The sequence below is a fragment of the Contarinia nasturtii genome, unplaced genomic scaffold, assembly GCF_009176525.2.
Source record: "Contarinia nasturtii isolate CC-2019 unplaced genomic scaffold, AAFC_CNas_1.1 Cnas_scaffold_695, whole genome shotgun sequence".
In the NCBI taxonomy this organism is placed as follows: Eukaryota; Metazoa; Arthropoda; class Insecta; order Diptera; family Cecidomyiidae; genus Contarinia; species Contarinia nasturtii.
Window position 1 is genome coordinate 10,414,746 of NW_022198046.1, and position 13,123 is coordinate 10,427,868.

The window sequence follows — 13,123 nt, forward strand, 5'->3', positions numbered from 1 at the left end:
CTCTCTCTCTCTCTCTCTCTCTCTCTCTCTCTCTCTCTCTCTCTCTCGCAAAAAAGCGAACCAATCAACTAACCAAAGAAAGAACAATCTACTAATAATAAATGATTTGTTGAAAGAACAAAAAGAAATAGAAGCGAACCAGAAAGAGAACCGATTTGGTTGTAATGTCTTCACTTATTGTGAGCGACACTGTCTTTTTAAATGCACCGGTCTTCCAACACATACGAAAAATAAAGAGAATAGCCTGTAACATTCTGCTACTTTTGTTGAAAGCCGAAATGCTGGCAAAAGAGAAAGAAAGAGAGAGCGAACGACACTAGAACAGATAGGAAGAGATGGCAAAAGTTGCCAAAAAAAAAAACTATATACATATGATAGTCAATTATGTGGGTATTGTTTGTAACATGTACAAACAGTCTTTTGTTTGTGTCGCATTGAAGTGTTTTCAAGATAAAGTCTGCTGACATGAATTAACAAATGCTTTAATAAGATCAAAATAAGAGTGCTTTTCTTTTTAATAAAAAAATAATATTTTTTCATGTTTGGGCGAAAACTTGTGGTATCAGGCTTGATACTTTTTTCTTCTGCTTTATCTTTCCTTCTGCACGACACAATCAATGACCGAAACATCGGCTGGTAAGTGAATAAGGTGCGCATAGGCGAATATAATATATTTCAATAGAGCTTTGGATTACTTAAAAACTCTCAATTTTGTTTTTACCATACATATTTATTTGACTTTTCGTTCAGCAGCAGCAGAATAATTCCATGGAATAAGGCTCTATATCGGTATTTTCTTTGGCAACGTTCAAAAATTTAATTTACTAGAAACTGGCTAAAAAAAATATGCCGTGATTGTTTTTCTTTTCATTTCGTCTTCTACTTCAGTTGTTATTATTTCGTTGCGCTCTTTGTGCAAGTGAGTTTTAAGTTGATCCGTTTATTTCAAATCTAATGCTGTCCTTCATGAAAATCGGTTAAAGTGAATGAACAGGCTTCCAAACTGTAAGTAAATATTGACCCATGCAGATTATGTAGTGCAATGAAGCATAGTGCAAATTAATGAAAGCATTGAAACAAATTGCGCTGCAAATAAATGCCTAAAAATCTCAGTACCGAAACACTTTAACCATATCGGAATGTGTCTTCATATCTTCTTTTGACTGTGAGATTTTTAGAGAAAAAAAACTCTATATCAGGCAAAGACAGTCTAAAAAATCTCTATTTTTAGACGATTACTAATGATGTTATTCACACAGAAACTAATAACCGTACAAAAAGAATGCATGTTTATTTCTTTTTCTGATTATTATTCTTCCTCTAGTGTGTGTGTGTGTATCTTTTTTCTGTCTTCATTCCATGCTATGGATATTATATAATAAAAATATTTTTGATATGTTTTCATTTTGGTATGTAAAGTCGTTTGCGGCAAACAGACAGCATCATAAAAAAACAATATGTTGCGGTTGATGTCGGCGGCGGCGTTGTTGTGTGTATATGCCATCATATGAATTGAAACAAAACACCCAAAGACAAGTCAGCGGCTCTTCTCTTGTGCCTGTGTCAATTGCTACCGAAGCAACGCGCAAATGAAAATAAGCAACTGGATATTCTGTTATTTGATCTTCTTGTTCAGTTGTTGGTTAACCTAATGTTAACAACATCAATATTTACATGGTACACACAACATGATCGGGTCGCTTGCCGCTCAAATTAATGAGCATCAAAGTGTAACGCAACTGTGTCCCACGTGCGTCGTTCACAAGCCCAAAATTGCTCATTGATTCACTCTCCCCCTGTGCATACACACCCGCGATTTCTGTTGAATGTGCATTCAATTGAACACAAATCGAGATTTTCCATATGTGTTTGCGTTGATTTTATTTGGCAAGAATAAAAAAATCTGATTCACTTGCATTGAATTGAATTTGTCCCAATTATAAATATATGGAATATTCTTGAGAAAATGACATTTGACCCGGAAATTTCTTATTAATGAAATACGATCAATGTCTAAATCGTTAGCGATGGAGCAAATGAGTAACCGCGAATCAAGTCAAACGAGCATCGTTCTAATTGAGCGGAATAATTAAAAACAATTGACAGTTTCATAGTAAAAATGTCACGTCTTATTAACTCGTATTTGTGCAGAGCATAACAAGTCTACATAAAATCCCACTCAAGCGTGGACGAAATAAATCGAATTGGTTGCATAATTGATTCGGTTCAGCATGTGCCAAAATCACAGCAATAACAGTAACGGCAACGGCAACAAGCTTCAATTAATACATCATTAGTGTGACAAAAATGGCCCAATAACCGATCATTTTATTTATACATAAATACACCCGTTAAAACTATTTTCACCCTTTGACTTGTGTCGCCGTCATCATTGTTGAAGCCATTGTATGCATATACACGTGAATATCGTGTCATTTTAGCAATTTGACTCTATCTTTTTTTAACTCTATTTTCAGTGCCAGCTGTTTGCTAACAACACAAATCACATAAGCGCCGTATTTAAAGCACGATTCACGGCTCGTTATACGCATATACAATTGTGTGTATCGGGAAAAATGGTAGCCACCCTCATTCACCACTTCACTTCGATACAAATTAGTTAAATTTGTTCGATGAAAAGAAACTGTATTACATACATAATTGATATACCCGACGACGTTCTCTCACTCTCTGCGTGTCAATCTATCTGTCTCTCTTGCTCCCTCTGTGTGTGTTGCTGTCGCTGCTGTTTTTATGGTCGACACCAAGCTGATGAGAGATTTTTTTTGTATAAATCTACCGTTTTAATGTTGCTGGTAATGATTTTATGCGTGAGCTAGCACCATATTCGACAACACCTAAAGCACATGGAGTGAACAAACAAACAAACAAACTATCGTTTATGGTCACGTGTCGGCTTTTGTCGTAAAATCGTTCATATTATCCTTAAACAAAATTTGCTTTTTTTTTTATCAACACATAATGGCACAGTTAATCCGCGCCAACACGAACCAACATTTTCTTTGGCCGTCGGTGCCATTTATATCCATTGTTATTTGTTGTGTATTAAGTGTTGTGTCATTTATTCGAGTATGTACTGTGGGTATATGTGCAACAATCCAACGAGAGTTTGTGACCGTTTCGCTTATTTCATGTTTCTTTGATTTTTTTTAGAAAGAAAAAAAGCACGTTCCAAATATTGTCGCCATTCTGCTCGAATCAGCATTTTATGCAAAACCATTCTTTTTTTTCTCTCTCTCTCTATTCTATCGTTATAGCAATTGTGTATATTTGAAATACATATATAGCAATATTTACAACGATTTGGATTTTTCGCTCGACAATTTTAATGATTTGTTGCTTGTGGCAACAACTCAAAAGCGCCGTTGTGCGGAAACATTAAATCAAATTGAATGGAACGCCAGTATTTTACTCATATTTGTCAACAACAATGACGATAGCAGCAAAGAACATGGAGTATGGCAACAAATTCAGTCGATTAACAAATTGCAAAACAAACGCCGGTGAGGAGGGAGTGAATTGTATCGAATTTACAGGCAATTTAAATATTTTGAATTTCTTAACACCTTCCTCTCTATTATAATTAGAGCCATTTTGGAAAAACCGTTCAATATTTATCAGAGTCATGAAAACTGTAATTTCAGCACGTTAAAAATGTAACCGATTTGACATGCGACACAATCAACCATGTACCATATGCTCTCATTTACAATGCATACGATTAAAAACTCGTTCACGCTCAATTTGACCATTTATTTCAAATGGCTCTGGTTGTCGCGTATACGATATCTAGATTTCATGAATTATTCATCAGTTCAAGTCATTTTCAAACTTTATAAATTACTTATGTAATCGAATCGGTTGTTTCTCTCTTTTTCTTTATTTTTTCTAAACACGGGCGAGAATTTAATAAAATGATATCATTTTTTTTGTGTTGTTAAGCGTGAAATAGTCAAAATTGATGGATCGCCATTAATTTAAAAAACAACGTTTTAATTAAAGGATTAATCGCCTTCGATATCGTAAGCAAATTGTTTAACCATATTTGTGTATGTCTCATATAAATATCATTGTTGATTATTAACGATGATGACTGTGATGCGATACCATCACTCCGAACGTAGATAGAGAAACATGCTTTAACATTTTTGCTTAAGTTTTGTTTTGACTTTTGATGTTTAGCGGCAATGGCAAAATTTATGGAAAGTTGATGATGTTTTTGAGCATAAATTTTCGAAATCTCAAAATAATACACATTAAGCTTTCCTACATTTGAATATTAAGCCATTAATTAGAATCCAAACCAAAAGAGCTGGTTTTTTTACACTTCAATCGATCAATAACCTAAAAAAAATATATTTTATCAAATATGACCACTATGAGGAAAAAAAAATTCCAACGAAACAAATGAAAAATCCGAGAAGAATATTTTGAAAAAGATCAGAAGATCTCAACGCCCTGTAATTTGACCGAAAAAAAATATTGAACTGAAAAAAAAAATCAACTATAAATTGAAAATCAAGTGAAGACCGATATCAAGTGTACAACAATCGTCAAAAATATGGAAAATGTTTGAAATTCTCCACTAAAAAGAGGAAAAAATTGATCGTTTCTTCCGTTTTTTTTTTTTACAAAAGAAAGTGAACAATATCCTGCTTCGCATTTCAAAAGCGCCGCAAACTGTGCCAGTATGGACAAAAAAAAACAATATGTTTTTAAGCAAAATTTCAACACATTTGTAAATCAACTGAAAATGAAAATGTTCACTAATGATGATACATAAATAGTAATTAAAATTAATATACATAAAAGCGTCGACCCAATACACACCAAGCGAATTAGATCGCATTTATTAATCAACAATAATCACGTAGCGAACGGAGTGAAAAAAAGAGAAGCGAGCTAAAAGTGAAAAAAAAAAACGTTGATTATGTTGCACAATATTTTGTGTTACATGAAACGGTTATAGTTTTCAGTTTGTACACAAAGAATGAATAAATAGCATGAAGATGAATAAATAAAATCCACACAATTCTTGCTGGTGCAAAAGAAGTGAAAAAAAACAACAACAAAAAATGAATGCGATAAGCCCAACCCACAATAAGGGTTCAATGGAAATAAAAATGCGATCGCATGGTACCAAAGAGAGAAAAGACCGCGTATCCATGCTCTCTGACATAAAGCCAAAACAATAACAAATATCAATATGCACAGTAGTTGCTCAATATATTCACACACTACCTCATACACACGTCCGATGCACAATCTGCTTCACTAACATCGTTGAAAACGGTTGGCGAAACAATCGACCGTCATCGTTGTTGTTGGCGATGCGAAGCGCACCAAATCAAACAAAGCCCAACACAACATTTTCTCGTAACGAAGAGCACCAAATATTTTCATCAGAAGTATGTCTAACCAACAGCCAAACTACCAAAATCAAAACGTTCGTATACTCAAATCGGCTCATGATACGCTGAAAACACGAGCATATGTATTGATTTGTTGTAAATAACAACTACACTAATCGTATTAAAAAAAACGCGACGAAACAACTGCTGTCGTTCATGTATATACACTCTATATATATATAAATATATGAGCGTTAGCGTTGCGTATGCGGTATTAAACATTTGTTTGAAATTTTTGTATAAACATATTTTCGTGTTTCTACCTCCTAATTTGGTAAACTAAACGATATTATTTTCCCAACAATAGTATTCATAATTTACAATATTTACCATAAAATATAAATAAACAGCGGATGATATAGACGGGTGGAGTCACGTACTGTGTACATATTTTCAGGAACTTTTGTATACAAACTATTACATTGCGCACGCTACCAAATCCAAATATACACCAAAACATACACAAACGAACATGTGTGCGAGCGTACAAGAGGCGTTCTACTGTGCACAGATATCGTGTCGTTCGTTTTCATTGGTTAAACGTGCACGCATACACATTTAATGCATTTTCTTTCTTGTTTGCTTTGCACAAGTTCACGGGTTGGACGAATCGCATGTGACTAGCTACAAGAAGTTACAAATAAAATTTAGTTTGAGTTCGACGGCTCTCGAGTAAAGACGTAGAATAGTCAAAAACCAGTTTCAGAGTGACTTCTGTGAAACAAAATTGATCGTTCTGAGTGAAAGAATTCCACTTTTATATATTGTGTGAACTGTTTGAAAGAAGAAAAAAAAACGTATTTTTTACAAAGTTTCACGAAAACTAATATTCTCAAGTGAATCTGTTGAAAATAAATACAAATGAAAATGAATAAATGTGAAAGAGATCGTGAGCAAGACGAACCGACATTATTATCGACCATGGCACGAGTGCCGTCTAAATCAAATTTTTCAATAAATGCAATTTTATCGAAAATTGAAGAACGAGCAACACCAGCAGAAGGATCACCAGCACCATCAGCTGAATCCGATGACAATGTATCCACCGATTGTGATGTTAATGTGGATTATGAATCAGATATGGAAGGTAAGCATCGATAACAATAACGAAAAATCTGTTTTGTGCAATTTATAGAAAAAATGTAGAAAAAATGTGAAAATGAAAAGTGAATTGTGAGATTAAAAATAAAATACAGTTCCATTGAAAAAAAAAAACTTGTGAAAAATTCAAAGAAAATCAAATATAATTATCTATCGTTTCTTCAAATCCTTCGATAATTTTCAACGTTTTCTACAAAGTTTCAACGGCAATTTTAATTGACTTTTCTAACCCAGTTTTTCAGTGATGAAGCAATTTATCGAAAGAAAAAAGTGTAATAGCTGCATCAATTTTCTTTTAATTTCCCATTGAGCTGTGGTAAAAGTGTCATTATTATCCACTTTGGAGGTCTAATTATAAATCAATCGATGGTGAATCATCTTCCGTCGCGACTCCTCCCGTTCATTTCACTCTACAATTTTTCGCTTCGATTCTCTCAAGGCATTCACTCTGCTTTACGTGTTACCAAATGATTGAATAGAATTTCTTTGATATGTTTATTGTACAGCGTAAAATCTGTTTATATATCTTTGTATAAATACAATTCATTGTGTAAATGAAATGTGAAGAGTTCAAACAAAGTTTGCGCGACTGAAAAACAAAGGTCGAGAGAAAAAGAGCGATTCGTTTTCATTCAACATGAAAATATGTTCACTAAAATAAAGTTGAATCCAAACAAACAAATAAAAAAAAACAGTCTAAGGAATTTTAAACTAAATCTGTTTTCTTTTCTTTTTAAAATTTGCAGATGCTCCATCAATGACAGACAATGCCTCAAAATCCGGTGATGAAAAAGGCGACGATGAAAAATCTGAGAAAAAAGAAGGAACTACCAAACACGAGAAGCCATCATTCAGTTATAATGCATTGATCATGAGTGCAATTCGCGACAGTAAAGAAAAGCGGTTAACACTTAACGGAATCTATGATTATATAATGAAGAAGTATCCATTCTATCGGAACAACAAGCAGGGATGGCAAAATTCGATTAGACACAATTTGAGTTTGAATAAAATTTTCGTGAAAGTGCCACGACATTACGATGATCCAGGCAAAGGCAATTACTGGATGTTGGACCCGTCAGCCGATGACGTTATCGTTGGCAGTAAATTGCGTCGTCGCTCAAAGGTTCAATCACGATCACGAATGGCCGCTTTCAATCGTGCATCATTTTTACCACCAATCGGCTATCCAAACTTTGGCAATTACTTTTATCAACAACCCGCCGCTGCTGCTCTTGCTTCAACACCGGCTGCCATCCTCCAAGCAATGTACAATCGATATGGATATAACGGATATGGTGCATCAAATTCAGCAGCTATTGCTGCTGCGGCTGCTGCAGCTGCGATGCAACCACGTGCCAATCTTCCATCACTGCCTCTTGGAATCCCACCAAATTTTGCAATGGATCGTTTAATGGGCCATCCCGGTCTTGCGCTACCCCCATCAATGAACGGAAGCAATGCTCCACATCAAACACCTGCCGAAATTTATCAAAGACTTCACTATCAACAACAATTACTTCAGCAACATCAACAGCAACAAGCACATCTTCAGCATCCAAGCCCGCCCATCGAACCAAATGATATCCTTTCATCATCACCGCAACATCAACCAAATCACAATAACAACGATCCATTCAAACGCAACGGCTACTCAAGGCAATAGCTGAACGGATACTAGTTAAATGAAAATTTTTAGGCAAATTAAAACTGATTTTAAAAGAAAAAAAAACTTTAGCTTGGTGCGCGTCCAGTTTCGTTTGTTCAACGAAAATGCAATTCTGGACAGAAACAAACCAATTGTCTCTCATGTTTTAAATTGTAATTTGAATTGATTGTTTAAAGTATTTGTAAATTAAAATAGTATAATTATAATAGTTAATAATGTGATATTTATGTGATTAAGCGATATCTAGATCTGATTTTGTGGACAACACTTAATCAAAATAAACAAAAAATCAGAAATCAATTCATTTTTCTTCTTTTTTTTTACATCATTATTCTTTCCATCCCTCCACCTTTCCAAGTACTTTTTTAGCAGAACTATGCTTGTTTGAAGAAAAAAAATGGAAAAACTATCACATCATCTTGGGTAATGCTTGAAAATCAAATGATTATAGGTAATTTCTTTGACAAACACTGAAAAGGGTTTTTTTTTATACTGTTAACGAGTCGGCATTTTTATGTGATCTTTTCAAAGCGTACCGCTCTCATGGCATCATCATTTATGCTCACCGAAAATTACAAGTTTTGACACCTCATTTTGAAAACTAATAATAAAAAGCAAGCATTGTGTCCCCATTTAGACACTTTCCATTCGGCAATGCATTCGGCGATAGGAGTCTGTCACATTCTTACTTTTTGTCATCCACATTTTACATAATTGAACACTTACCTACTAATAACGATAATCAGAGGTAAATAGCTAATGTTGTAGGCGACACATGCAATTTTCAATCCTTTTTCCAAGCCGCACTTTTTAACTTCAAATCAATTCTGAACCATATTTCGATACGTGCATTTTCTTTAATAAAAATTGATGAATGAATCAAAGCATTTTTCGCTCATAAATTTCATTGATTGCGCCTTTACCGCCGATTTTCTTTGGTATATCCGACACTTTCTTTTGAAATTTGATTTCGATTGTAGTTCGTTTTTCTGCGATCAAAATCGTATGTATGTGTGTGTGTGTCTGCGTGTGTAACAAAGCGCAACTGAAGCAAAAAGGAGAAAAAAAAAACTCTTTTGTTTGCCGTTTGGTTTGTACTCTATTTTGGTCGGTATTTACACCGTTTCTATTCAATTTATTCCAGTGATCTGTTCATCATGAAATTGTGCTTTGTTGTGAAAATTAAATATATATGGCTGGTGCTGCGATGGAACGGGTGGAGCAACCATTATACGTACGCAACAAACCGATTCGGTGTTTCTCTCTCTCGCTCTTTCTCTTTCGGCGTACATATTCGAAAATCATTATACGCGCATAGATTTCGACAAGAGAATAATAATATATAAAAAAATGCATGTCGTGTTTCTTTTCGCAACCGGCATTTACATGGACTAATAATCATAAAAAAACCCCGAAGAATAAATTCAATGCCCTTAATTCAATTTGTTTTGTGTTTAGTAAATGTTGTGTTGTATTTTTCGTCATTCCTTCTCTCCGTCATCTTTGTATTTCACACACACAAAAATCAACGTTGCGACGAGCGTCTAACATTTAATTATTTGATTATTGAATGTTTTATATTTCTAGTGTTCGTTTCAATGCTAAGATGACTGGTGGGCTGGTCAGCTATGCTTTGTATCAGATACACATACACTGTTCGAACTACTATTTAATTAAATGCTGCATAATCCCTAATAATTAATGTCGAGAGAAAGAAAATTGTGTGTTGTAAGAAATCATTTCAATTATGATGCGGGTGAAGAAGTAAAACGGCCGAAATGTACACATATTTTTTCACCATTTCATGCTGGACGCCTCTGTGTGTGCCACAGAATTGCGTCCAAACAAACCAATAATTTCGAGAAAATAATACTTATTATTTCAACTGTAGTCTTTTTTTTTCCCTTCACGGCACTTCATACTTATTGTGTTGAATGAGCGAGTGTGCTTTAACACTTCTTTAAGTTTCAACATGCTAATCTTATGAAATTTTCCCGAAATAACCAAAATGCTGAGAACGAAATTATTCAAAATGATTATAAATTTAATTCAATTATCGTGTGAGATAGAGACAAGAGCGAAACATCAAGGCAAAGAGGCCGTCTTCGGATGATATATGAAGACGTTTTCGTTTTGCGATTGTTAACCAATTTGGATTTGAATTGTGATTAACTCTCAAGATACACACAGCACGAATGAATGAACGAATGAAAGAGAAAAATATCAAATGTGATGTAACTCGAAACTTCCTTTTTCGCCGCATAACCTTTTCCCATTTCGAATATTATTTACGCATACACATCGCAATATGTGAACCAATCGAAAGAATAAATAAAATCTATTGTTTATGCAAACATACACAAAATTAGGATCTTCTGAGGCTGTCCCGAATAATAGACGTTTAATGAATTCTATCGGCTTAAGAAAACAGACTTTTTCAGTTGCATGTATAACATATGAAGTAGAAACCAATGTTGTAAGTGCCTGAAAAGAAACATGCAACCATTTTGCCATTCATGAAATCAACAGACGCGAGTATGTGCGCTTTTTTCTCTATTTAATTGGAATAAGACGAAATCAAGAGAGAGAGAGAGATGAACCTTGTTTAACAATGAACAAGTTTTGATTCATTCATTCATATTTTTTTCGGTCGACCGAGAGAGTTGAATGTTTTGAATTAACTGACGACTTGACATTTTTATCAGAGAATTAGCACTTACTGGTCGAAACAAGCATCGTTAAATCCCATATTGTTTTCGCTCACAACTAAAACAAATGGCTATTTCTCTCTATTTCTAGACAATGTGACTTGCCACCACCATAAAAAAAACCAAACTATGATCGATTCCTGACAATCATTTGGCCATGTTGCATGTAAACATTTCGTTTAATTATTTCATTTTCGAATGGTTTCCAACAAATCAATTTTGCGTTATTTTATCGAGCATAAAGTGTTTAGAAATGATTATGATAGGAATCATAAAAAAATGAACAAGACCGACAAAATGTACAGTTGATTGATTGAGATGCAACACATTCAAATACTACAAAAAGTCAATTTTGAAAAGCGATTTTAATACATATACAAAATATGTGTTCGGTGCGTTTGAAGTTCCATACACGAACATATTTTTTGAAATGTTACCATTTTTTCGAAATGGGTACGATGTTGTATTTGGAAATGTTTTTGTTTATGTTGCTCGTTGTCGACATCTTTGAAGTGAGATGTTATTCCAATCGGCTCGATTTTGCGGACAGTTGAACAATACGATGAAATTGATTTTTTCCTTGATTTCCTACAGTCAAAAAGACTTCTGTCTTATTTTAGAAGAAAAAAAAAAACTAAAATACAATAAAAAGAAGCAAAGCGATTTTCTTTTTGTCGGTTCGGCTCTATTTCGTTTTTCATTTCTCTTGATTCTTTAAATGTTATATAGATATATTGTTGATTGAGACATCATCCAATAGCAACAATGGCAAATGACAACGGACCAAAAAGAGATAAAAAGCCATAAATATACGGCCGATATTGTGTAATTCATAGACAATAATCAGTGTCTTGTCGAAATAATAGTCAAACGTACCGCTGTGCTGCACTGTGGAAGAGAGTTGGCTCAACACGATTTCAATAAATCGCTTGATCGTTTGGTCTGCTTTTCTCTCTGTGTTCATTTCTCCGGTTCGATCGTCAAGAGAATTCGGTTAAAAGGAGAGAATGTTGTCTTTTGTTCGGTAATTCGCTTGTGCCTAATTCAATTGAAGATTGAACGCATTTTATTGAGGAAATGAATTATATGGTATCAACACATATTTAACAGCCATTGATTGTGTGGAAAAACATTGGTAATCGGGGATTTTATATTTAATTTTTTTTATATATTTTTCGAGATATAAAAACCAGAAAAGGGACACATCATTATTTTGTACATTGTGTCCGAATCATTGATTCTCCAATCGCATCGGTTTATGATTCAACTTCCTTCATCGCACAGCACACAAGTATTCTATACGAAAATCATGGTAATGGTTTTTTTGTTATTGCTCGTACAATTGGAATAAATGATGGTATGAAGACATTCAACAATGTCATTGAAAATCAACATACATATCCTTGTGGTTCTTTGAAACTGGCACATATCTTTCATACACAAACGAAAGGCATACATCCTATTGTTTGGAGAAAAACATGCAAATCTTGAGAATGAAAGGAAGAGAGAGAGAGAGAGAGAGAGAGAGAGAAAAAACAAACCAAGCAGATAAGAAATAAATGCGTTTAAATGGAGAAATGCCAATTTCCATGGAATAAAAGTAAATGGAATTTAGTTGTTTTTCAATTATTTGGAAATCGAAAAGACGAAAATTAAAATTAGTTAAAAAAACAATGTATGAACAAATGACCAACTCTTTCTATTTTTTCTTCGTCTTTGCAACTAATGCAAATACTGTATGGGGATCATTTTTCATATCTTTGATAAATCTTCCCATTCAAACAAATCGGTTCACATGCCACACACACAAAACAATGGGCCAAGCGGTGTGAGTATGTGTCCATATGTGTGCGTGTGTGTGAGAAAGAGAGTATCAATGCCAAAAGTAAGTAGCCGTATATCCAGTAATACAGTATCGACTTATATGTTTTACAAAATTAGTGAAATAGTTTTCTAAATATTGTTCATATTTTCCTTTCATTATTTTTAATTACAGTATACAAACATACGCAAATATTGAATGTTGTTTTTTTTTCGCTCGGCCAGAATGAATGAATGGGTGAAAATGAGTGGAGAATATGTTCGTCTCTTTCTCTTTCGCATTATTTTTTTTTTTGGTGCAAATCCTTTGTTAATATTATCTCATTAGAAATATGTTGCTTCTTTTTTGTGCTGAATTATTATTTGCTAGTTTGTTCTTCAAAGTTTCAGAA

At 34.0% G+C, this 13,123-nt stretch overlaps 1 protein-coding gene across 1 annotated transcript; it reads left to right on the forward strand.

Annotated features, from left to right (window-relative positions):
- Window positions 1-6,096: 6,096 nt before the first annotated feature.
- On the forward strand, window positions 6,097-8,502 carry LOC116340928 (fork head domain transcription factor slp2-like). The gene is made up of 2 exons (XM_031767684.1): window positions 6,097-6,519; window positions 7,280-8,502. Exons 1-2 carry the CDS (start codon window positions 6,294-6,296, stop codon window positions 8,197-8,199), a joined length of 1,146 nt encoding a protein of 381 aa, XP_031623544.1. The 5' UTR covers window positions 6,097-6,293; the 3' UTR covers window positions 8,200-8,502.
- The last annotated feature ends 4,621 nt before the right edge of the window (window positions 8,503-13,123 follow it).